Here is a 26,376-nt window from a genome sequence, read left to right on the forward strand (position 1 = left end):
CTGTCTATCTGTCTGTCTGTCATTATCACGGGTCGGACTAACTATGACCGCTTCATCACTGCCACCTTGTTGATCAGTTCACCATGAGCGCGCCGAGCAAATCATCAGAGAAAAGGTCAGTGCTGTAGGAGAGATTCATTAGCAAAAACAGATATTTCCATTTCTCCTAAATCCTGTGAATATTAATCAAACTGGTGTTATTCTTTTTAATGTTCTTTCTCTGTTTTTGCAAATGAACAATACTCTCTAAAACTCTACTCTAAAAGTTTGTGGATAATAAATAATGTCTTATTCTTTATTAGTAACAAGTCACTGTAATGAAACAGCCTAATAGATGTTTATTTTTCGTCAGGAAGAGCCAAAAGTTATTTATCATCCGGTGATTAGTTTACATATTTACTAAATGAGACACTTTATCCTATTGGTAGCTCAGCAAACTGTCTTGACTGAGTTGACACCTCCATAAAAACAGGCACTCCTCAATGTGTTTAATATAAGACAAACCAAAGGGATGCCCAGAAGGTGTCAGTGTAGTTTATGCAATGGAAAAGGCTCTTGTCTTACAGCTGTGACTGTCTATAAGAGAAAACAGCTCACAAATTCATGTCATCTAAACATCGTGGGTTTTTTTTATATGCTTCAGTCAAGGTTAATGGCAGCAAGTGCAACATTAGCTGGTTTCTACCAGAGATTTATTCTTGAACTCTGAGGCAATACGTATTGGCATCATTAAATAATTCCATGCATATGTGCAGTCATATTAAACTTTGATTTTTCCTTTGGACAGGAATGGCACCAGAAATAAGCTGGATAAGCTGTTAAAGGAGAGAAAAGGCAGCTTTCCACGGTTGATCAAGGTAGGGGGATAGCTATTAATTCCTCATCATTGTATCCTGCGTAAATTCTTTGCGAAATCTTTGACAGACTTGTGTTTGTTTTTTTCTTGTCAGCCTGACCGCTTCAGTATATCACTCTAAGTTATAGTGGTGGCCATGTTTTTTGTGCGCCTCTAAGCAACCCTACACCCAGTGTTGGTCTGCAGGCCATTAAATAAATGTTATTTAGGTGATTGTGTGCACTCAGCAGAAGTGATTTATTAGGGAACATACTCTGCCTTGTGGTGTTCTTGGCCTGCACGTATGAGAGAGGTGCCCTTTTCCTATTTGCAAATGTTGGGAGATCAAAACCTGCCCAACCCTGAGCCATTCTAAGGCCACATACTGTATCTGAGGTCCCTGTCACCGCCAGGGTTAACCTCGTCATCTCCCCTTCCTGGAAAGTTCCACAACTTTCAGCTCTGCCCTACAAGGACACATTCACACAGCAGTGGACTGATTCACCCCCTCCCTTCCCGCATGGAGGGATTAGAGTGTTTCAAAGCCCCTCGGACGTCCCGCACCGAGAACACTTTTCTACTTACTGTTGATTAAACTTTTAATATAATGTCTGGACCTCTTTGCCATGAGGGTGGATAAACCAGTGGAGCAGGAATGACTTAATCCCTTTGATGTGAAACATTGTAAAGGACACTGCTGTTCGTCCCACTCTAAAGCTACCTGGGCTCATTCAGGGCTCTTTTTATAATGGAGATGGTTTGATGAGGAGATAGATGAATAGGGAGGAAACACAATGTATATAACATATGAATATTGGCCATGAGGGACATCAGATTCAGATAATAGAAATGAATGAATGGCTGCCTTTTGTGTGTGTGCGTGTGTGTGTGTGCAGGTGTGAGCACAGCAATAGCCATGGTCATTATCACTGAAATACAGAATCCAAACCAAGCTCACTTTATTGTTCTGTCTTATATGTAGAGCACCGCACACTGCAGGGTGTGTTGGTAAAACTCTTTAATGCTTAATCCCATCAGGGTTTTTTTTTATTTGCTTTGATCTCAGCACTTAAATAAGGCCCCTCACATAGATACTCTAGTTATTAATTACCAATGGCACTATTAAGCCAAAAGACACTCGAGATAAGAATGCTGCAAATCTTTGAACATCAGTGAGAAACTGAGAAGAGTCTCATCTGAGGCGTTGTTTGAAGCTGTTTGGGCTTGTGCTGTGAGCGGACTCCACGCTCAGGGTGTCAGTTCAAAAGATTTTCTCTTTTTCTAAGTTAGGAAATCAATAGAGGGCATTTGCGTCATTACAAAATACAGACGCAAGCAGCTGCTCTCAGCCGATGCATCATATCCCTTCTAGATGTGAAATGCCTTGAGACTGTAGCAGGCAGTGCGTTTTCATGTTTGCAGCTTTTACTCGATATGACTCACTACTGACGTCCACCTTCGGCATTTAAGCCTTCTTTTTATATCAGAAAGTGTTGTCTTATCTTCCCAATAAAGTGGTACCCTGTACATACATATATGACTAATTTTTGGGCATTCATCCATTCGCTAAAGACTAATCTTGAATTCTTGTGCTGTAATAATAATACTGTAGTAGGTTCAGCACTGATGTATCCGAGCCTTTCTTTTAGTATTTTACTTTCAGGCTTCTTGAATGTTTTTTTAACTTGTAGAAAACGACAATTTTCATTATCAATCTATCAATTCATATCAATCTATTAATAGTTTGGTCAGAAAATTGTTGAAAAAGAGTTGTCTTCATTAGTCCAAAACCTAAAGATATTCAGTTTACAATGATATAAAACAGAAAAACAGCAAATTGAATCACTGGCAAAGCTGGAACCTCATACTGCTTGGTGTTTCGATTAATGAATGAATTAAACAATTAATTGATATTGAAAATAGTTGCAGATGAATTTCAAAGTCAAAGGTGATAGACTTTATTAATCAAGCTCTAACTCAAACCGTATATAAAAACAGTACGCTCTGTTCAACCATGACCTTGATTATTTTTTGTGCGCTTTATGACCTGCTTTAGAGCATTGTTTACCAGGGCAGACCCATGCACCTGGCCCAGCCTTCACCCCACAGACTGGAATATGAAGTGTGCCTACCCATTATTCTGATGAACCCTACCCCTGATAGGGTTTCTCATCACAGCTTTGTCCCTTGTTGACACCGGACCCCCTGAATTAAAGCCGGTCATTTAGAGAGAGAGAGCTCACCTCTGCTGAATTACACGCTGATATCAGTGTCACGGAGCACAGGGTTCACACTGCCGCTTTACTGTGCATCAGTAGCTGTGTATAAATGATATTATAACCAAGCTTCTTTCCAATCACCCCTCTGCTTATTTATACTTCTGCATGTGTGTATGTGCATAAGATTGTGCTGTCATGTGTGCAGTTCAAGTTGTGCCCATGTTCCTACATGCTTGCAAGCATTCATGCGTGCCAACAGAAAGGTCTCTGGCTCGTTGTCACATGGCCAGTGCTTCTTAACATGTGAATCTCCATGTTCTGTTTGCACCATAATAGATCCAGGCATAGCAGCACCCTCTCCGCTGTGGATGACTGTTATCACTCCCACTGGTCCTGGGCAGCGTTTGGTTTTATATATACTGCCAAGGCTGAGCCTACTTATGCTGCCATGTCACAGCTGCAGGTTTTCATGGCAAAGAGGGTGTTGTGGTGTTACTCCAAAGAGGACAGCTGGACCTAAACACTCCCCAAATCTGATAAACATTAATTGGATTTACAAAGAATGCGGGGTAAACAGCCACCCAGGGAGTTTTTGTTAATGAGTGCCTGGCTTGGTTGCATGAAGTGTCTGTTTTCCTTTAACAGTGAGTCATGCAATACAGAGCTGCTGGGTATGCCAACGTCCTCCCCCGTCGCACCCTCTCCTTCCATCTCCATAGGCTCAGCAGCATTGTTGTGTAATAATGCGTGAGATCTTACCTAAAAGATTGTTATGTAAGAGGATGGGGTTGCTGTTACTTTGTTAGGCTCACTGATTCCTTCATATTTTCAGATTTGCAAATATTTTTGTCATATAAAAAGTAATATTAGCAACAATATTTGGTATAAATAACATTAGTCCTTTAACATATCTACAGCTTGATGAATGAGATTCATGTGGTTTAGATTCAGTTTGCCAGTTGCCAATCAACTGTATATAAATCCTGAAATCCCAAATTCACTGTGCTTGCACAATTAAAGGACCAGTGTGTAGGATTTAGTGGCATCTAGCATTGAAGTTGCAGATTGCAACAAACTGAATACTGCTCGCATCTGTATTTGACAGCCTGGGAGTGAGAACGGGCTGTGAAGTGGGTTGGAGAAACTACGGTGACCGCGAAAAAACATGGCCCTATCTAGAGCCCGTGTTTGGTTTGTCTGTTCTGGGTTATTGTAGAAACATGGCAGTCTCCACGGAAGGTGACCCCACTCATTCGTAGATTCATAGATCCTCCTCAGTGTTACACACTGGAACATTAACTTGACATAATCATATTTTATATGTATTTTAGTTTCTACATGTAATAATTTATTATGTTAGAAGTTTGAGACATTTAATTTCCATCCAGAGCATAAAATAAATAAAAAATGTCAACATAAGTTGCACAAACTTAGTAAACTTTTACAGTTTTTCATATTGTTTTAACTTTGTTTAAACTCTTTTAATCATTTTAGAAAATGTATCCAAAGACACAATTATGAATTATGATCACGATAATCAGGGTTAGCCTTTTAGTCGTGCCTGCATTGGTCTCACAGGCCAGGGTGTGTCAGTATATACCTGCTCCGTCTGCCAGTTCCGTAGATTACACCTGAGCCTCGGATAATAAAGCCATCAGAATCTAAGACGGGATCTCCTTTACAGACTCGATCTGTCCACTGTGTTTTCTGTCACGACACTGTGTGGGAACAGCAGAGCCTCTTGTATTTGTCACCCAAAGACATCAAGCGCCCCAGTCCTTATTGTCCACATCTGCCACACATGTCATCAGTTTAAATCCTCTAATTTGCGCTAATTGTTACAATTTGAAGGCAGTGCATTGTCTGTGTCAGTCTAGGTTGGACATGGGGTCTTTTGTGTCCAGGTGGCGACAAAAGCAGATCACCTTGCGAGGTTGTTGTGGAAGGTGACAGGACAGTTAATGCTTATGGGGTCAAAAAAAGGGCTGACAACTCTCATCTTACCTGGGTGACAAAGCTCACCTCTGCCCATCACCCTTGTAAAACCAAGGAGATAAGTGAAAGGTTTCAGAGGGCAGGGGCATGGGATAGTCTAATGGAATTGTCTGTTTAATCTTGGCAATGACAGGAGGATTTGAAGAAAGTAAAGAGAGTCGGGTGAATCCTAGGAAAGTTAAAAATGGAAAATGAGATGTTTTGACTTGCGTCATGTTGCCTAGAGATTTTGGTTGATTGGGAGCAACATCTGAGCCATGTGAGGACAAGGTGTGTGTGTCCAGAGCTGCCAGAGATGCCAGGCCATCATCACTCACACAGGCCTGGCTGCACCTCCTCCATCCTCAGGTTCTCAGACCTGGCAGGGCAGAGTCTGGGGCATTCAGGTCAACACCTGCACTGCACATGATAGGGGTTTAGCCTGCAGTATTGCAAGCATATTTAGCACTAAAACCTATGACACACACATTTTGAATATGCAGATAAACTTTCAGGCTCGTACACACACACACACGCACCTGTGCAAATGTTTAACGCCACACCTGCCTCAGCTGTCTCAAAAGTTGGCCAATTATTTCATCTGATCGGCTTTATTGAAATAACTAAGACGACTGTTGGGCCAAGCAGAGCCAGACATGGGGCCTTGGGTCGGGTCTCGCTCAAGGAACGGGAAGCAGCAGATCTTAGATGAAAGAATGATTATTGAGGTAAGACTTTCAAAGGGTTGGAGAGAAAGATGATGATTATGTGGCTCTGAAAAGTATAAGCAAGGTTGTTTTAATTACCGGGAGCAGCTGTAGAGCTTTCCTCTTAACCTGTTTGAGTATTTTCGAAATGATTACTTTTGGGATTTGAACAGAAAGTCTACAAAACTGGGATGCCAGCAATGTTTGCATCATTAAAACTGGTCAGTGAGCTTCCCTTTTTTAAAATGTCTAAGCTTGTGGGGTTTTGTTTTTGACATTCATTATCATTCATAAGAATGTCTTGTTTTCTTGCTCCAAAGGTTTAGATTCCTGTTTTTCTTTACTGAATCATTTTACAAAAGAGAGTTTAAAATAAGGACTTTCTACCTGTCAGTACCTTAATGCCATTGCCTTACCTAGATTTTCTAACTAACTTTAATGCTAGTGTCATACACACAGAAAGCCCTCCCTTTGTATTGGAAGAATATTTTTCTTTTTAGAGAATTGCTTTACAGAAACAATCCAATCAAGACAAAAGACAAAATATTTTCTGCTGTATCAGTGACATTTTTCCAGGTCATGTTTCTTTGAGGGTTGCGTCTCTATATGGCTGCAATGCACAGGAATACGAGATGGGTGGAGACATGGTGGGACAGTAAACAGTATAGAGTTTCCTGAGTACTGACTGATTTGAGCACAGGACTATAATTTGGCTGTGTGAAAGAGGTTTGTTTTTGGTGATCCTGTATTATATGAGAAGAAAATATGAGGATTCCATCAAGTTGTTTGGGGGGGCACAGGATTAGTCAAAAGGTCTGTACTGTGCACTAGACTCAAAAGCATGGGATTAATTTTTCAGACGCACTCTTGGGGAAATGGGAAAAGACTATTGTTTATAATACCACCATGATCTAATCATCTGCTAAACAAGGCCAGGAAACGTGACCTGTGGCCCAATTCTGGTACTTTTTGTGACAGTCTGGGTCTCTGTCTGATAAAGAAGACAGACAGGACACTCTTGTGTGTCTGTCTGTGGTTATTACAGTACTTGAAATTATGTGTTGTGTATTATGGAGCATGAGAGGATTATGTGTACTCTGTATGTAGGTGGTCTGGTCGGGCACAGTTGACACAAATATAAAGTAGTGGGTCAACCTCCACCTCCATCAACCACACTATACAAACACGCCTGCAAATACACAAATTATGGGGGAAATGTGTCTGTGCCAGTGTATGTGGTATAAAAAGAATTAAAGTAAAATAAAGACATACAGGACATTCGCCATACTAAGATATATACTGAGATAAATCAAGATCACACAAATATCCTAATAATATAATGATAATGATTAGATTCTCAATTCATCGACTAAGGCTACATTTCACATTATTTGTTAAATGTGGCCCATATCAGATTTCAGTCTGAACAGATCACAGTCCTGAAATATGCATAATGAACGTAGATCTTGAGTGACATAAAAGTCACATTAATTCAAATCAGACCTGAATCTGATTTAGACCACATATAAAAGTGGCACAAATCATAATTGAAAAGATCATTTCACTGTTCACAATGGCATGAAAAATACAGATCCTTATACAAAACATATGAGCAAAAAAAATCTGATTTGGGTCACTTGTGTCTGGAATTATTTATTTATTTTTGATTGATTTAAACTATACAGTCCAGCCCAATTGACTGGAAGTAGCAAAAGTTGAAAATAACTATAGGATTATATATGATTTCATAGTGGCATTTTAATAGTTTTCACTGACTGTACTTTATTCTTACTTTAATTCTTTTATTATTAAATATATAACAACAGCATAGAACCCATTTCTTGACAGTTCTTTATCAAGGGGCAGACTGAGTCACCATATTTACTTTGCAGTTGCAGTGCATGTCATAAAAACACAACAACTTGCCACTTGTCACCCTCTGCTCCAGCAGTAGCTATATGTACGTACCACTGATACCCACCCTGTTTATTTATAGGTTACAGCAGTACAGAATGTATTGTCCTGACTGAAGCTACGCAGCTAACATATAGTTCATTGACTTGACTTTGCTACAATCAAATGCTGGCTTGTTTCACACTGTTGTCGGACACAAGATGAATTAAAGAGGGTTTTTTTTTTTGTTCACCCTCTTCACTGCAGTGGAGTGAGCCTCTCCACATGGCTAATGAGATTTGGCTTGGCCTGAGCCCTGCTTAATTTTCAGCTGTGTCCACATCTACAATCACACACACACAGGCACAGATTTACTTGAACAAAAAAACACACACTCACACGTGCAAAATCACTCCTTTTGATAGACAATGAGGATAATCAGGCAAGCATTCAGAATCTGACCTGATTGTAATTACTTAACAATAATAACAGCTTTCAGTTTACTAATGTCCTTTAAATACAGTGAATGCGTGCTGGTTGTTCATTGGCCCCTGTGCAAATATTAAACTCTGTAGCGTTCAGATAAGAAGATATTTATAGCATATAGGTTATAGGTTTCACTTTTGGAAATAATATTAATTTACACAATTGGTTAAACAGAGAACTGACCTCATGTCAAATGTGATTAAAGGGACAGCAGCATTTCATCTCCTCCCACCCTCAATGCTACAGAGATGCTATGGTAACACGTAATAAACCTTGCAATGTCCTAAAAAATGAAGAACACTCACTTACACTTTCCAATCTCGCCTCAACTCCTGTGTGGAAAATGTGTTTATTCACCACTGAACCCACTTATAACAGCAGGATGAACACCAAATAAGCCGATTTTGCTGTCATTTAATTGTAATAAACAGTTTAAAATGATGCTGACATAACTTACTAAACTAAAAGTTTCTTTGGAGTTCACATTGATCAGGGCTATATGCTAACTTTGTTCAAAGTTGTAGCGACTTTTACAGCTACCGTAGTTTCATTTTTATGTCCTTCAAATAGAGATGTGAGCAGCTTTCAGTTAGCTGCAATCCACTACTACACTGTAAGATGCCTCTAAATCCTACACACTGCTCCTTTAAGTCTTGGCCTAATGATTTTCCATTCATAGATAGCTGGATGAAAGACTGAAAGAACATCACCACAAACACGTTAATCTGTTTCACCGGCCAACTGCTATTGCCAAGCACCATTAACATGTCACGTGTAAGTCACAATTGAGCCTATAATTGCCCTTATGCCTGTGAGTGTGTTTAAGTGTATGCGCTTGTGTCAACTCGTGAACTCGACCCATATCTCACATGGTGACATGCTGTCACTGAGAGGCCTGCTGTGTGTCTAAAACTGTAGATGCTGCAGTCCACCTGCCAGCCAGGTCAAACTACCCACGCACCTCTCTGCCAAATGGAAAGAGACTCTGATACTGTCTGTTTTGGCTGGCACCTCACCTCGCTTCAGTTTGCCTTGTCTGGCACCTGGCAGCGATTAACCAGGGCCTAATAGAATGTGAGGCACCGGGTTATAACCCTCTAAGAGGAGGTAATTTAGTCTCATCTGGCCTGGTGTAGTTGGTCCAACCATCTGCTGTTACTCTATCCAGATCTAGCTTGATGGTTCAAAGCTGTGGAAAAGCTGTGGCACTTGTAGGCCAACAGCCTGCCGAATGACTCTGTTATAGCTGGGTTTAGAGCCATGGATTGAATATTGTAAGACAAGAGATACAGCAGCTACCACTCTGAGTCATATAAGCATCAGGACTGGCTGACAGGGCAGTAATGAAATACAGTAGCCTGGTGCTTCATGCTACAGAAATAGCAACATGTTTCCTGTCACCAAAACAAGGTGATTTACAGATTTTATTTTAGGTAGATGGTCACTCATGCGAGCAAAGATACTTGTATTCACGAAGAGGACTGGTCCTTTGGCATGCAAACATTTAATAATAATTTAAAACTAATGACTTGAGGTTAAATAGAGAGTTTGTACTTCATTTAGTGCTCCTTCAGTCATCTCAAGTAAATCATTTAATCATCAACAATGAGTAAAGAGGTGCAGAGAGGTAATTACGACTTTGTTCCCCCATGACTACTTGCAGTATAAAGCTCATATTCAGCCCTTGCGTCCTGCCCTGCTGTGGACTCTGCAGTCCCCTGCTGCTGTGTGCTGCAGGCAGAAGGCCAGGGGCAGCCAGGGTGTGGTGAGATAAGCTTTCATCTATGCACTATTTGTCAGCAAGACTGTAGCAGCCTGCAGGGGTTTGTGGAAGCAGCAAAACAGGTGGAAAACGGTATCAGAGATGGAGGAGAGGGGGGGGGGGGGGGGGGGGGGGGGTTGACAGCCCCACTGGCTTTGTCTCCCAGATACAGTGGCAAGTGAGAAGGCAAAGGAAAGTAAAGTTGCCGGCGTCTGTTGAACCCCATGGGATGCCCATTAGAGCTGAACCTCCTCCCTGTCTGACTTCCTCAGCCCCATGAAGAGCCCACCTGGGAGGATCATGGGATCCGTACCTACAGTATCTCTCTCTCTCCCTAGTCCCACAACCCCCCCAAGCCTGCACTCCCAGAGGCCTCTTCTACAGGAAGCTAAGTGCCAGGCCCCTGCTGCTGTGTCTCCGGCTCAGGATGGGTCCCTTGTTGAGTCCCATCCATACGTCACCGGCAGCGGCGAAGACAGCGAGCACTCCCTCACCGATTATAGCAACAGCACAAAGCAACAGCATCCTCTCACTGTCTTGTCTGCAGCCTGCCTCTACGCTGTCTGTATCCCGGAGCAGAGAAAAATAGTTTGGAGGAACCTGCCGAGGAAGAAAACAAAAGGGAACCGAGGTCTCAAACAACCAGAATGTAACCTTGTTCAAATATATGACGCAGTCCAGAGGGTTGGGAGAGTTATGACGAACCACAAGAAGTTCTGCATTAAGAAGTCATTCATATTTTCAGGATTTGCAAAAGAAGACGATGGCAAGTCAGCGTATCTGAACGTTGTAGCATCAAAGTTCTGTTAATTTCAAGAAGATTTTATTTTTTTCAAATGGAGTCGGGGAACAACACCCTGACTTACAGTTTATAGACCACCAACAGCAGGAAATGCAGGCCTGGCATCATCATCATCATCCTTCATTTTGCTTCTAAGGGTGTCCTATCTGATCTCTGACCTGCTGAAGAAACTACCACCCCTCTGGCTGTCCAGAGGCTGAGGTTGGCTTGAGGGCGTGGTTGTGGCAGCATGGAGGAGATGTGCTATGTGGGAAGACGGGACCTCACCTGCCTGCTGTGGTTTTAGCTTCCTCCAGAGCTGCTGCTGGGGCAGGAACAGGAGGGTCCAACCTGAGGTATGTTTGAAGGCAATAGAGGGGAGACAGGACGTCAGACAACAATTGTTGTATATAAATGCCCACACTCTTTCTTTCTCTCTCCTTTCTTTTTTTATATCCTGTTCTGAGCACTTCCATCACTATTTTTAGAATCGCTCACTGGTAGCACAGTCCTTCTTGTTTCAGCATGTGTCAGGCATACATAAACTGTTGACGCTTTGTTTCATTAATCTTTGGTTGTCATGGTGAGATATACGGTATCTCCATTGTTTTGCTCCAGCTGATTCTCATCACCAATGCGTTGTCACCTGGGTGACAAAATGCATACAGCCTAATGACTCTCCCAGGGGAACTGGTTTACAGTGCTTGACTAGCTTGTAGTTTGATTATGTACTATTTGATTTTACCACTACTTACATACTGAAGATACTGTTTAACAGAATAGTTTTTGGGACATTGGTTTTCTTTTGGAGAATAAGATGAGCTGATTGATACCACTCTCATATGAGCTTGCTAAATATAAACAGCCAGCCAGGGACGGATCTAGAGAAATATTAATGGGGGGGGCGGGGGGGTGGCATGGAGACTTTAGGGGTGTCAGTCATACGCTGATTTAACCGCAATCATATATTGATATAACAAATCTTTTTGATGAACTGGAAAAAAAATGCTTTTACCATCACTAATGTTTACTGTTCAGACATGAGCCATCTCTCCAACCAATTCCCTGCAAAAAAGTGAATAAGTATATTTCGCAAAATGTCAAACTACTTCTTTAAAGGACCAGTGTAGAGGATTTTGTGGCATCTAGTGGTGAAGTTGCAGATTGCAACTAACTGAACACCATTCACGTCTGTATTTAAAAATCTGGGAATCAGAACGGGCTGTGAAGGGTTTAGGAGAAACTATGGTGGCTGCAAAATTCACAGAAAACGCATCAGGCCCTTTTTATAGCCAGTATTGGGTAACCCTTTCCTGGGCTACTGTAGAAACATGGCAGTTCAACATGGCAGTCTCTATGGAAGGCGACACGTTCAGTCTAAGGTAACAAAAACACAATAATTAATATATTAAGGTAGTTATACAATAATGAAAACATACCTATGAACTATATATTGTATTTCTGCCAATAGATCCTCCTAAATGTTACACACTGGACCTTTAAATTAATATTTCTATGGTTCAACGATAATTTGATTTATCGTATTCCCTATCAATTATTGCTACCGTGCTGCAGTGTAGAGATAAAAAGAGAAGCAGAGTAATGTTGTTTTTGTATAAAACGGTGTCACAGTAGCATTTTACAAACAAACAGGCAGCCTAGTCTGTTCTGCTCCGGCTGTAATCTACGTTGTATAAAATGAATGCCGCCCACTGCATCCCTTGTCGTTATTAATCAGACCAGATTTAAAGGAGCCTCCCACTTCTGAGTGTGTCCCCTGTCTCCCTCCTGTTGTCCATCCAATTACCCATTCATCTGAAGGGGCCACTCCACCAGCAGGGGCCACACACACCCTGCGCCTCAGCATAAATTGTGTGTCAGCTCACATCTGATCTGGCTCCAGTGATTCAACTTCATGATTCACTTTTTTTATTAACTTTGTAAACGCAATGACCGATTAGGGAATAAGGGAATAGATTAGGAGAGTTAGTAAGGATGGAATAAGGAGGGCAGGAGCAGCTTCCTCGATAGTTCAGCTCATCTCATCCTGTCCCAAGGCTGAGCCTGATTACTGAAGTGGCCACTGCTGTTGCATAACAGCTGTCATCTAATCATATTCATCTCCTGTGCTTGTTCTGGGCTCTTCATCACATGGAGCAGCTGAGTTGTTTCCACCCCTGCAGTGGGGATTAGTCATTGGAAAACAAATGGTGACATGGTGTTCATGCTGTAATGTCTGGCCTCTTGTTACAAGATGTTATTTCACTTATCACCGAGGTCAGGGGAAAACCTTGAGACTCTTTTTACACTGTGAATGTGAAATTTTAGTATATTGCCTGCTCTCAGAAACATTTGGCATCCCTCGGTTCTACGACGTCTGTCTGTCAGCTCTGTCGCCTGACTCAATATAGTAGCAATTTTTTTTTCTTTGCGTCTGATAGTTATAAACTTAGAAACAACTTCCTCTTCCTTTTGTGGCTATTGGCCTTGTGTTGGCTCTTTGCAATAACTGTGCGGCCATTTTGGCCATATTTACCGTATGAAAAGAGATCTGGATCTTTAACAGTCCTTTCTGGTTAAATAAAAGTTTGTGTTTCCTTACAGGTTAAGAATTTATTTGCAGTGCTCTGCATGGGAAGCTGCCCTCTCACTGTGTTTTGCATTGTTTTAACACCTATTAGAATCTCTGGAAGGTTCCAACAAAATGAAAAATTAATTAATTTCCTTATTATTGTACGTCTTAAGCACAAAATCTCACAAAAATGGTCTAATATTGATCTATTTTCTATCCATTTGGGAGAGGTTTGGGAGGTTTGGGAGCTCAGGCTCCATGCAGTTTACATGCATACATCACACCAGCATTCTTTGCTGTCTTGCTGTCTACAAATGTGATTGTAGTTTAAGACATACATACATCTGTACATAGTAGCCTAGTTTATATTTCCCTCCTCCAGCTTGTTGCCCTTGTTTCTTTTTGCTGTGTGTATGCATATTTCAACGTGAAACCAGAGTCAAATTACTTGTATGTGTAGCATACCTGGCCAATAAAGGTGATACTGATTCTGATTCCTAGTCTACTAAACATCACATTGACTGAGTGACTATAAGGAAAAGGGTAGGATATTCTTCAAAGGCTGTCCATTTTGTTTAAGTAGCCTATTTAACATTTAGTTTATTTGGTGAAATCATGTTTTTTTTCAGTTAAAAACTATCTTCGATGTTTTCTTGAGTGATCCATTTTATATTCTATATTCCGTTTGATATTTTGCTGCTCGTTTGTGTTAAACAGCTGAAATAAGCGACGCTGGAAACAAGTTCAGATCTTTGCCCTAGATGTCAGAAAGATAAGATTTACAGAATGGGGGTGAGACAGACTGCGTGACACGTTTTTGACAGTGGGGATCTTCTTTGGAACTGCAGTGTACTCAACATTTTACTGTAAATCGAGTGCGGCCACGACGTGCGTGCGTCGGTGTGAAACCTTCTCTCTGTGCAGCGTCGGTGTTGGAGAGCGCATCAGTCACACAGCATGGTGTAGGTGGACGACAGCAAACGGATAAAAACAAATCTATATCGGGACATCCCCAGCTGTCCGCGGCAGAAACCTGAACAGGTGGCTCCTTCAGTGTCTTAGCAGTACGCGTCAAGGCGCAGAGACCCTCAACAGCTTGCCTCTCTCTCCTAATCTCCTCTCTGACGACAGCGCATTACCCCGTGCGCGTAAAACCAGGAGTACGGCAGGTTTGGGTCCGTGGATCTGATCAGTCATCGGGATTGTACTCACCAGTGTCGATTCAGTCCTCTTCGCGAAGTTGGAGTCTTGGAAAAGCGCGTCTTGGTTTTTGAGGCTGGACTGACAGAGTTGGATACAATGACTCTTTTTTGGATTTTATAATCTCTACTCTGTGTTTGGATTGTCAAGCTGCTGTAAAGACTGACATTGAGCACACAGCATGTTGCCAGAAATAAATAACAAGGTGAGGCACTTTGATTTGAGCAAGTTGGTTGGTTGACCTGCTGGTAAAAAAAAAATAAGATCCATTGGTTAATTGTAGTGTGAGTTAAGTGTCACTATGACTTTCTGATAATGGCATAGTTGGTCTGTTCATCAATGGTAGAGTTTCTATAATATTATCTCACATAGTATCACTTTGGGATTCCTCTTCTTTAAACCTACAGATTTCCTATAAGTCCTTTTCAATATAAAGTAGTAGTTAAGTAGTAAATAAAAATTTATTTTGCCCGGATACAGGGCTTCATTCCAGGCTACTTCCATGTTGGGAGAAACCCTCCACAGGTATCCTTTTACAATGACAAACCAAAAAAAACAACATTATTTTACATTTCCTATTTATCTTATTGATCCATGTCAAAAATGTGAATTTATTCTCACTTTGGAATTTCCCTTTCTCCTCTGCAAGTTATCTTTGAATGCTTATTTTTTAGTCCGCCCCCTTTCTCCTGACCACATGCCAAGTTATGATGAAAAATCTGATCCATTTCTATTTCAGTCGTTGTTTAGCCTACTTATTTCAGTGTTTGTTGTGCTGACAGATTCTGTAAGTCTATATGCGTTCTGGTGTATTTTTCACACCTTACATGGAAAGTGATATAAATTTAACCCTTGCTGTTTTTGGATCAAAGAAGATTTTTTTTACTGTTTCTCCTGTTTTTAGTAACATAAGTTAGAAATAAAGGAATGCTTGCTTTGCAAAACAAATTAAATTAACCACACTCATTTTGATCACATGGATTGATCAGTGATTATGCTTCATTAACATGCATCCTTTCCCTGTGGTCACATTCAGTGCTATCAGGACGACACAGCTTGTTGCATGTAATGAAAATGACAGAGCAGAGTGATTATACATCACAAAATGCAAGTCTGACAGCTGATAGTGTGAGTGAGCACGGTTTTACAGTTTGTTGATGTTTACCCTCACTTACTCCTGGTTTTATGGCTTTGCTGACCCTTTGACCAACTGACCCTGGAGGACTGACCCTTAATGAGCCGAATCTGCTCTCGCACACCTGCTGGGATGATCCCACCTCAAGCAAAGACCCTGCAGTCGCACACATACAGAGTCAGCATCGCTCTCGACTTCAGTTTCCTTGTCTTCTCTTCCATTTATTTAATTATGTAACTTTATGTAAACCCGTCGGTATATTAAGAGCAAATGCCCTCTTTGATGATTCACCTGTGCGTAAATAGACTGAAAATTTATGAGTACACTGGAAAGACAATTTATAATATCGTACAATAAAATGTTATCTTAATCAGTGTATTATAAATAGTAAGTATGATGTTATTTTCTTTCTTGTGCATTTGTGAATTTTAGGCACAGATACAAACTAATATATATTGGTCTCCTCCTGTCCAAATTGTTTTATGTTTTAATTACAAAGGTGAGACATACAGAATGTGTGCACTCACTTCCGCATTGTGGCCCAAACACCTGACACTTATTTCTATCACATAGGCTGTGAATATACTTTAGAAACTTCAAATATTCATTGCAGTGGAATAAAGGGTCACTATTTTTCTCTTGCACTTGTCACTGGGTTTCCACTGGCTCAGTGCTCATTAGCCAGGCTTACAGCACACCTTTTACAGGTGGTGTTTTGGAAGCCAACCTGTCACATTGACCTACATGGCTCCTGCTGTCACTCACAGTGCTCCTGAGATTGTAACATGATGGGTATCATCCCCTTCTTTGGCTACATGTTGTACTCCTATATCAGCTTTAACATGAACAGCAAAACCAGTGAGGGTGGATTTAATTTTCTCCAGTGAGCAGCATGAATTCAGGAGTTTTTAAAGCAGAGTTAGGAAGTCAGTTTAGTGTCTCATCCTCCTCCTCTGAGCTGGTCGAGATGGGTCAGTTCGGCTCCTCCTCACCCTGGACAATTATGCAGTGCCACTGATCTGATGTAGCTTATGCTTCTCAATCAGTGGTAAAGGTTAATGATTAGGAAGCTGTTTCCGACCCACCACCTGTGGACAACACCCCACCCAGCCTGTCTTACCCCCTCCCTGTGCCAGAGCAAGTTGAGCACGTATCCCCATTTGGGGCTAAGCTTTATTCACCCATATGGTGTCGCCCAACACAGCTGCACGCTCACCCGCTGATTAATAAGGCACGTGTAAGCTGGCTTGGTGTCAGAGAGAAGCGTGCAGAATCATCCCAAATGCAAGTCATGCTTGTTGTTTTTTTAGAATATCTGGAACTCTTTTTTACAACATTCATCGCTTCCCTTTAACACACTGAGGCAAGTGGATCTCCAGTGTGCACAGGCTTGGAGGCACGTGTACACCCACTGCCAGACACATGGATGTGCATGTGCACACACCTGCACAAACTAGCAGATACACAGAGGCTACCCGATCGTTGTTGCTGGGTTTTTTGCAGAAGTAATCTATTTTAAGATCATAGTACATTATTTCTGCAAGTCTGGCTGCAACCTCACTCAGCTGCCCTCAGGCTATGTGTTTCTAAAGAGACTGCAGAATCCAGCCAGAGCCAAGAAGCTGTTTCATTATTATTTAACATGACTGCTTTAATCATCTCTTTTGGTGTGGAAGGATTCCTAAAATTGTCTTTGGAGATGATATTGTTATGCATTATACTCTATGAAAATCATTACTTATATAAAAAATGTGCACATTTTTTTCTTGGGGCATTTTATGAATTGCTCTGATTCCTCCCACAGACGTCACGACCGGAAGCCTTCCCTCTCCCTCACAGACTCCCAGCAGAAGGCAACCGCCTTGGAACAAACCGACCCTGCTCACAGGTCAGCTCATCTACTCTGCACCCACAGCATGTTGGAACAACAAAGCCATCTTTTCCCTCAGTGTTTGAATCACCTAAAAACATGGCAAGAGAAAATATTCCTCTTCTTTTTTGGCACAATTCATGTCATCTATATTGACATGTATTTACTCCATGGATGTGACTGTGCACATCTGTCTGCACATATGTGGTTATGTGGTGTAACGCTTTGCAGATCTCCATTGATATACGTGCATCTTAAAGAAGCAGCATGTCCTCCAGTTATGTACAGGCACGTAACTGTGTTTACTTCCTCTGCCTGTTGTGGCAGGTGCTTGCAACTATATTTAGCCCTTATCTCTATGCGTCATAACCAAGTTGGCAGATCCTGCAGCAGCTCTAAGCACATGAGATGAAAAATCTACTGTATAGATGGGAAATCTTTTTTTTCCTGGAATGCCGTTAATAATTAATATGAAAGAATTTATTATGTTGCTAATACAGCACATTGCTAAAGGCTACCATGCAGGATGAAGGGGCAGCACTGTTTTGAATTTTTCCACGGGAAATTTGAGTGGGATTGCAGCTCTTAAATATACACTATAAATCTCTCTTGGCACAGATATTCTTTTGTAGGATATCTAATTTTTTCCAGAGAACTTGGCATAGGACAGAGGTCTAATTTTGCCCATCTTTGCCAGCGCCGAGCCTGTCAAGGCTGTGACATGTGTAATCGTGCTCTCAGTGCAAGCAGGATGGCAGTAAGAGAAAAGCAGGTTGCTGCTCTTCAACTCCCCCACAAAGCCACCATAGAGAGACTCTGTCAGGACCCAGCCTCCCAGGCTTTGTCCCCATTTCACTCTCACCCTGATCAGTAATTCCAGTCGCACTACCTGCTAGGGGTCCTGGTCACCTGAGCCTCCACAGACCAAATGCATGTGAAAGGGGTGTAGATCGCTAGCTGAGAATACAAACCGAATCTGACAAGGCGAAGCCAGACACAAATACACTCATGAAAAAATGAAAGAGGCTGTAACAAACTTGTAGCTACAATGTAAAAAAGAATAATGCATTTAGACTTCACACTCGCTAACCCGCTCTATGTAGCTGCTTTTGTTGCCTGTTTACAGCTGGATCTATTCAGTATTTGTTATTCTGCTATATTCAAACAGACAGTGGGGTATTCCCTAGCCTAAGGAAACATATCTTAAAAGTCTTCTAGCTGTGGAAGATGGACAATTTCTTTGTTGATTTCCCTAAATATACTCACTTTAAATTTTAAGCTTTGAGAGTTTGAAAAACTTGACTAAAAGATCTTGTTTCCTCTATAATTATACCCTATTTTAGTTTATTTTTTTGTTTTTTTAATGTACTAGTGTTTCTAATTTCTTTATCGAAGCCAGTAAAATTAAAACAGTCCCTGTTATTTACAGAAGTTCGGCCCTGGTGTAGGGACATTGCCTCAGCTTGAGCCACCGGTGGTCCAGGTGGTGGTCAGCAATGCCAAAAACCAACACCAGCAGTCGGACAACATCCTGCCCCAAATTGCCAACAAAGGGGGCCAAAACAACTATCAGGCACACCCGGTGAGGCCCTCATACACTAGCAGCTTGAGCAGCTTGTAATACCCTACAGTAGCAGCTAGTTTTGTGTCTCATGATGTTTCTGATGGGAGGAAAAAGACTCAAGTATTGGTATTTATCCAGTGGCTTATATAACTCAAAACTGACAGAGTAGTTTCAGGGACAGTGTTCACTGTTAAAACATTATGAAGGTCATACTGTAGTTACTTTTTATGTTCTGAAAATAACAGTGGACTCTCGATGTGTTTATATTACAGGATGAGAGGCCAAAGCCCACCCAGCAGTTTGCCATGCGCTTTGGTACAGCAATGGATAAAGTGTCAGTCTCCCGCAACAGCAAGATTTTCAGCAACAAGCTGGAGAAAGAGAAGTCATATGAAGGACAAAGGTTACCCATGTCCCCAATAGGTATGTTATTATGGATAATAATACAATACAACACAAGCAGAATAGCACAGAGACTTTATTTCACATTTTGAATCATTTGTGGGTGCGCCAACACAAACATGTAACTAAGTAACGAGTTTGATTCTACTGATTCAATAAAAATAGCGCGCTGGCATTGGAGTCGATTGTTCACAATCCTCTGCAGTTGGCAGAGGTGTAATCAATATAAAAGTGACTCATTTTTTCCTCCACCTCTTACTTCCTGTTGCAGAGGCACTGAAGAACTTCCAGGACCGGCTGACGGAGTTTGAGCAGGAGGAAATCATGGACTACTCAGAGATCTGGTTCATGGGTCTGGGCTCTCAGAAGATCGAGGGTTCCCAGGGCACACCGCAGAACTCGGGATACGATGACGAGCATGGAAGCTACATCAGGGTAATGCGTTAGATGGAGCATTAAATAACCATACCTGTTGTATTTACCTCATTTATTTCATTTTAGCTGCTTTACATTATTGCTAACACTTGGTGTCAGGTCATTTCAGTATTGTATGAAATAAACTTGCAGAGACTACAAAAATGTTTGAGATGGGTGGTCTATTGCAGTGAAGTTATGTTATTGTTGTGTGGTTACAGAGTTACAAGCAGAAAATTCTTCTTTGACACTTATGGCAAGTGCTTTCAAACTATTTTCAGCTGCCACAAAGCAGTACATTCGCAAGCTTTGTGGTTGAAACTCAAGCCTGGCACACAAACATTAAACAAACATCACGGAAACAATATATGCAAGCATTTTGCACTAAAAAGGTTTGCTGTTTTGCGATCCACTCTCAAGTCTTTCATTTCCCAGAAGCACTGAAATGCACCAACAAAGAGTTTTCGAAGCTGTTACAGCTTTGCCAAAAAATATTAAATACTCACTGTGATGAATTACAATATGTACTGTATCTCTAGTAAATCTGAATAAAGTTGTTAGTCATGAAGTTCTAACAAGAAGTGAAACTATATCAACCAGTGCGGGAAGGAGTCAATCATACATTTTCACACATTCAGATGTGCATAGACTTTAAAATAATGTTAAAGTAAGAAGATTGATGTGAAGACATGTTGTTGATATTAATTCTCATTTCACGCACGCACACACACACATACGCATTCAAGCTGCCTAATCTGAACTGTACTTGACCAGATGCCTGCGTATGACCTTAATCCAGCAGCTGCAGACATGAATTGACTTCATTGGTGAATTCTTTAATAAATATTAAACTGAAGTGAGGTCATCAAACCTTGTGACAACAGGCTGAACTGTATTGTATGACTCAGGTGACTGACAGGCAGCTGTGTGTTAGACAATATGTAATAAACGAGCTGCTTAAGGCTGAGTGACTGACCATTGTTTAGGCTCTTATATTTCTATTGAGACTCATCTCACTGTCACAAGCTTGAACTGCCAGTTACAGCAAAGCTATAGAACAGTTAATACTGTTCTGTAGTGCATTAAAATAGTCTAGTTAATTTTGCTATTAGTGATTTTTTTCCATTCGTTAAAGCATACAGGGCACTGTAGTGAAGCCTGCTCAAATATTTACAGTGCTCTTCTCTCTTTTCCAGGTGCTGCATGACCACATTGCCTACAGGTTTGAAGTTCTTGAAGTGATTGGGAAAGGCTCCTTTGGGCAGGTCCTGAAATGTCTGGACCACAAGAACAATGAACTCGTAGCCATTAAGATGATACGCAATAAGAAAAGGTACGTGTAAACCCTAAATTTCATTCTGATATTCAGTCACCTTTGATTGAACCTTGCCTGGAAAAGATCTTCATCCAGAATATTTTTACACTTCACCAGATACTCTATAGAATGAATTATTTGTCACATTCAAGGAGTCAACTTTTGGCATTCATCTGAGATCTGATACCTCCATTCTGAGGTTTTCCCACATGTCTGCACCAGGATCATTTTACATGTTAGGAGTCTGCCAAATCGTTCAGATCCTGATTTAGCATGATAGAAGTCGGCACCTTGTGGTGTTATCTTACCTGTCCTTCCTCGCTGTGGATCACAGTGGCAGCAACTGCCTGAGTCCTTTAGGTTAGATGCAGGAGCCATCGGGTCGTACCGCCACTTCAATAATGCAGAAAACAAAATGGGTGCAAAGGGCCACAGTGGCCTGAGGAGGATGACCGATTTTATCTCTCCTGGGAGAGGATTGTGAATGGTTGATGTTAAGAAATATCCAGGGATTTTAAGGATTGATGTGCTGGGAGAAACCCCTCTATCAGAGACAGTTGACAGCAGAAATGTACATATTAGTATATTAAAAGTATCCTAGTATTTATCACCATTTTGGCATGCAAGTATTTGACACTCACAACTTCATTAATGTATTACTCAGCTATACCTGGAAAGTCAGGTATCTTAACACTACCTGTAAATTTGTCTGCAGGTTTCATCACCAAGCTCTGGTTGAGCTGAAGATCCTGGATGTAATAAAGAGGAAAGACAAAGACAACCTCCACAACGTCATCCACATGAAGGAGTACTTCTACTTCCGCAATCATCTTTGCATCTCCTTTGAGCTTCTCGGGTTAGTACGCTCAGTCTGCATGCAAGCAAGCAGGCCTGCATGCTTAGAAGTTAGTCTTACACGAGGCTATAAAGACATTACTGAATAATTAATCTGTTAATCAAAGGTATTCAAGGTGAGCCACCTTTCCCCAGGTACAACAACAGGGTTAGATCACTGTACTTTATTTATCACTTGTCTGTATACATTACTTCGAATGCTACGTGACTACAGTCAATCAGGAGTTAAGTGATCACCTGTGTACCTGCCATTTTAGCGGGGCTTGCCACTGATATCTATTTGAGGGGAGATAGTTTTGTGTATCACTCTGGCTGAATGACCTTTAGAGGACGTCTTGCACTGCCACCTTGTCTAACATTACTGTCACCGAATCCTTTAGTTAAGGCCTTGATTAGGGCCCTATCTCTTACCCCTTCTTGCTTCATGGTGTGAAGGCTCCAGTTACACAGTCTAAAGAAGTTTATGCTTATAACAAGTAACAGTAAATAGCTGTGTCTCTGTCTCCCTCTGAATGTGAGCACAATCATAGATCATTTGTAAGTATGCGCTTGGCAGTCCGATGTTTTATTAGGAGTAAAGTGTAGAGTGACTTTAAACTTAGCAGCCTTCTTTTTTCAGAGTATTTATTTGAGGAACATGTAGTTCTTAATGTGGTGCATCTTTTTATAAGTTAATCCGTACTGGGCTCACTCTTCTATGCCAAGTCCTGTATGAACAACGTGCATAGATAGAAAATGGACAATCTAAAAAGTATTGTAAAGAGAGTTGGAAAAAATAATACATTTTTTAATGTTGCAGTGTTTATCTTTTACCAGCACAATGAACTAACCGCACATCACATTTTGTCTCTTTCTTCAGGGTGAACTTGTACGAGCTCATCAAAAAAAACAACTTCCAAGGCTTCAGTCTCGCTCTCATCCGTCGCTTCACCCATGCTCTTCTCAGGTGCCTGCAGATGCTGCATAGGGAGAAGATTATCCACTGTGACCTCAAACCGGTACTGACTTCATTTTCTGCAATACCTGAACATGAAACACGATTTAAAACATATTGATGTGAACAAAACGTGATGTGGACCACACCCTTTGCACTGAATCACTGTACCTCTGTCGACAGTTAAACTGTGTGGATTTTGCTCCATCTTGTGGAGCAGTATAGTATTGCAGAGTGTTTTAAATGTTTTCGCTTCTACTTCTGAACAGGAGAACATCCTTCTGTCTCAGAGAGGGCCGGGGAACATCAAGGTGGTTGACTTTGGATCAAGCTGTTATGAACAACAAAGGGGTAAGAGCATAATACCAAATGCAGAGAATATGTCATTTCTTAAACAATATCGGGACATTCAAAGGAAGGAGAGAGAACTTATCTTAAGAACTTCTTTCTTTGCCATTAGTGTACACCTACATCCAGAGTCGCTTCTACCGCTCTCCAGAGGTCATCCTGGGCCACCCCTACAGCATGGCCATTGACATGTGGAGTCTGGGTTGCATCCTCGGTGAACTCTACACAGGCTATCCTCTTTTCCCAGGAGAGAGTGAAGTGGAGCAAATAGCTTGCATAATGGAGGTAAGACATAAATATATTTGTGTCCACATTTATTTGCATTTGTTCTGCAAGTTGCACAAATGTAAATTCGTAACAGTGTGTTAAAGTGTCCTGATATTTTAACTTGCAGGTTCTTGGAATGCCTCCGAATGATTTTGTTCAGTCTGCATCGAGGAGGAGGTTGTTCTTTGGTAAGATTTATCTTCACACTGTTTTTGATCTGTGGATATTTCATATGTTGTACATCAAACAATGCAGAGTACAGAATGACTAAATGATAAATGAATAACTAGGCTTAATACCGTGTTTGTTAATTGTGTGCAGACTCGAAAGGAAACCCCAGGAACATCACTAACAGCAAGGGGAAGAAGAGGAGACCCAACTCCAAGGAGCTTTCAGCTGCGTTGAAAACGAACGATGCTTTGTTCTTAGACTTCATCAAACGCTGCCTCACGTATGTTCACTCTAAACGTCTATAAACATCTGTTTTACAGTCCAAATGTTTGAATTCAAGTATGCTTCAGTGGTGTTTTAATAATAATAACAATTTTCACTCACAGACTTAAATTCTTTTTCTGTGTCTATCTCCAGTTGGGATCCAACCAAGCGTATGACTCCTGATGAGGGTTTACAGCACGAGTGGATCCTGGAGGGAAACTTCAACAAAGTCCGCCCAAGAACCAAGCCACCAGTAAAGAAGACCTCCGACAGTTCGACCAGCACGGACAACAGCAGCGAGCCCAGTTTCCGCAAACAAACTAACAGCAAGTCTGGTAAGGTGCAGTCCATTTCCTCATCCATACTGTATAATTTATAACCACACAAGTCAAAATTAAACACACAGGATTGACCCTTCCTAAATCCCCTAAACATAACTATTAGCTCATGCCATAGCTGCAAATATACCTATAGACTTCTTTTGTATTCCCCTTGAGCTGACATTTAATTTAATTTTTCCTTTTATTTCCTCTTATAGCGGAGAGAGTCAGCTCAGAAAGCAGCACAGACAAGCAAATGAGAGACGGTTCAGTCACAGGAACAAAGATGGCCCCCGCTGAGCGTCTGCGGCCAATCGGGGCCTCGGCGGAGAAGGAAGTGTGTGAGAATGAGGGCAAGCTCTCCACGGATACCACACAGCAAGAAGGAGGTGGCGAGAGGCCCGTTCACATCATCATCAAGCCTCAAGAGGAAGTGGGCTCAGAGAGAAAAGATAGCCAGGAATCGTCTCAGTGTTTGCCCCCCATCATGTAACAGTCAAAGGGAATCGTGTTGTATTCATGACAAGTGGTAACTGGGTTCAAACTCTGTGTCTCAACTTCCCACCTGAGACTGACTGACTTCTTGAGGTGAAAAGTTGCTCGGCCCTGCACACACAGTAAATGAAAAGATCCTCAATCCATGCTCTCATTACACGCTACAAACACTGCCGTGTTGAGTTTGTGTCTACATGACGTCACAAAACAACATGTTAAGAGAAGTCAGAGCCATAGAAAAGTTTCAAGTTGGAAAGCAGCTCAAGTGGATGTTTTCCTACTGACAGGTCAGAAACAAACCAGTTCCCACAAGCCGTGAATGAAATATTGATTTATGATTTATGGACAGGACACACTGAGGGACATCTTTTATTTATTGTTTTAAGTATACAGTTATAGTGTATTCTTTTATTTTTTGACAGTGTATGTATGACAGTGAAGTCAATCAACCAGTTGTTTTTTTTATAAAGGAGTTTGGAAGCAGTTGCAGGCAGAGATTTTGTTTTAACGCAGTAGAGATCAAATGGTTAAAAACATCATTCATAGTACAGCAGCAACTTTTTGCTGTCTCTGTCTCCTGTATTATTTATTGAAACCAATCTTTGCTGTGCATTGAAATCTTTGATAAACAGGTCAGACTTTCTTTTTTTCAGTTTCCATGTTAAAAAAAAAAACAAGTAGCTTGTTTAAAATGTGCATGGGGTAGAAAATTGATCGAATATTAGTTTTTGCTTTTATTCTTTTTTTTTCTTTTAGACATTTTAGCATTACTTTCATAATGGTAAAAATATATGAAGAATCGTGTGCAATAAAGGCTGAGCCAAAAATGTTTTTTAATTATGTTGAATAAATAATTGTAATAAATGTACTTTTAATTGTAGAATTCAGTTGATGACATATTGATTATTAATGATTTCACTTATTTATTATGGACTATGTTGGATCCTATGTTTCATATTTGTTCAACAATTTAATTCAACAGTCATAAATGTATTTGTAATAGAATGTATTGTATATATTCCTGCTGTAATTTCCTATCTATGTGTAATACAGAACATATTTTAAGAAAATATTTCAGATATTTGTTGAGGGTTTAGACAAGGTTTTACTTGTTGTGTTGTTTCTGTATGAGGAGATTTTTTATGTCTGTGTTATTCATAAAATATTTTTTACATTAGAAACAAAAAGACAATCCTATTATTGATAGTTTGTGCCTTGCAGTATTAGAAATCTTGCACTTTACTATTGTGTGTGTACACCTGGAATAGAATTGGATTCTTACCTGTCAAACAGACAAGGGTTCAGATTACCCTGCCAGGATTTATTTGACAAAATAATGTCTCACCTAATGTTACAGAATATAATGAAACTATTGTTTCATTAATAATCTTTTTTTTTTTTTACAATTGATTCATGTCTTTAGTCGCCAACAGAGATCCAATTTAATATAAATTGAAGATAGACTTATGCCCTTACTCTCTATTAGCTAATCAACCAGAGATCCAGAGAAGATGGATTGTAGCTTAAATATAAAAAATAAAAAAAACATTTTTATGTCTTTTATGATGAAATAAAAAGTTGTTTCAAAGAGAA

The 26,376-nt window shown here is 40.7% G+C and overlaps 1 protein-coding gene and 1 long non-coding RNA gene across 7 annotated transcripts in view; one reads left to right on the forward strand and one right to left on the reverse strand.

Moving 5' to 3' along the window:
* Positions 1–14,579, reverse strand: part of LOC118330653 — a 72,804-nt gene extending 58,225 nt beyond the window's left edge. For both annotated transcript variants that reach the window (XR_004796843.1, XR_004796844.1), the window contains exons 1-2: positions 14,442–14,579; positions 10,946–11,008 (exon numbers count right to left, since the gene is read on the reverse strand). This is a non-coding gene — a long non-coding RNA (uncharacterized LOC118330653). The remainder of the gene's footprint in view (positions 1–10,945; positions 11,009–14,441) is intronic.
* On the forward strand, positions 69–26,376 carry dyrk4 (dual-specificity tyrosine-(Y)-phosphorylation regulated kinase 4). Of its 5 annotated transcripts, XM_035665276.1 has the most exons (15): positions 69–115; positions 788–857; positions 17,369–17,452; positions 18,864–19,016; positions 19,271–19,421; positions 19,672–19,835; positions 21,011–21,147; positions 21,845–21,985; positions 22,844–22,982; positions 23,188–23,269; positions 23,379–23,551; positions 23,661–23,721; positions 23,855–23,984; positions 24,122–24,303; positions 24,507–26,376. In XM_035665276.1, the coding sequence occupies exons 1-15, from the start codon at positions 84–86 to the stop codon at positions 24,779–24,781; spliced, it is 1,974 nt and encodes a 657-aa protein (XP_035521169.1). In that variant the 5' UTR covers positions 69–83; the 3' UTR covers positions 24,782–26,376. The 5 variants fall into 5 exon arrangements, with proteins under 5 accessions (XP_035521169.1, XP_035521173.1, XP_035521170.1 ...); XM_035665280.1 differs by lacking the exon at positions 18,864–19,016; XM_035665277.1 differs by lacking the exons at positions 69–115; positions 788–857 and adding an exon at positions 10,474–11,013.

The sequence above is a fragment of the Morone saxatilis genome, unplaced genomic scaffold (assembly GCF_004916995.1).
Source record: "Morone saxatilis isolate NCDOM2014 unplaced genomic scaffold, NCSU_SB_2.0 Contig2, whole genome shotgun sequence".
NCBI classification, from domain to species: Eukaryota; Metazoa; Chordata; class Actinopteri; family Moronidae; genus Morone; species Morone saxatilis.

What these genes read in the sequence shown, in the direction of transcription:
- dyrk4 (XM_035665276.1), top strand. Translation starts at nt 84, where the DNA reads ATGAGCGCGCCGAGCAAATCATCAGAGAAAAG. An exon ending in ACAACTATCAGGCACACCCG is followed by an intron (nt 19,017 to 19,270) that starts GTGAGGCCCTCA and finishes TTTATATTACAG; the next exon opens with GATGAGAGGCCAAAGCCCAC. An exon ending in TTCATCAAACGCTGCCTCAC is followed by an intron (nt 23,985 to 24,121) that starts GTATGTTCACTC and finishes GTCTATCTCCAG; the next exon opens with TTGGGATCCAACCAAGCGTA.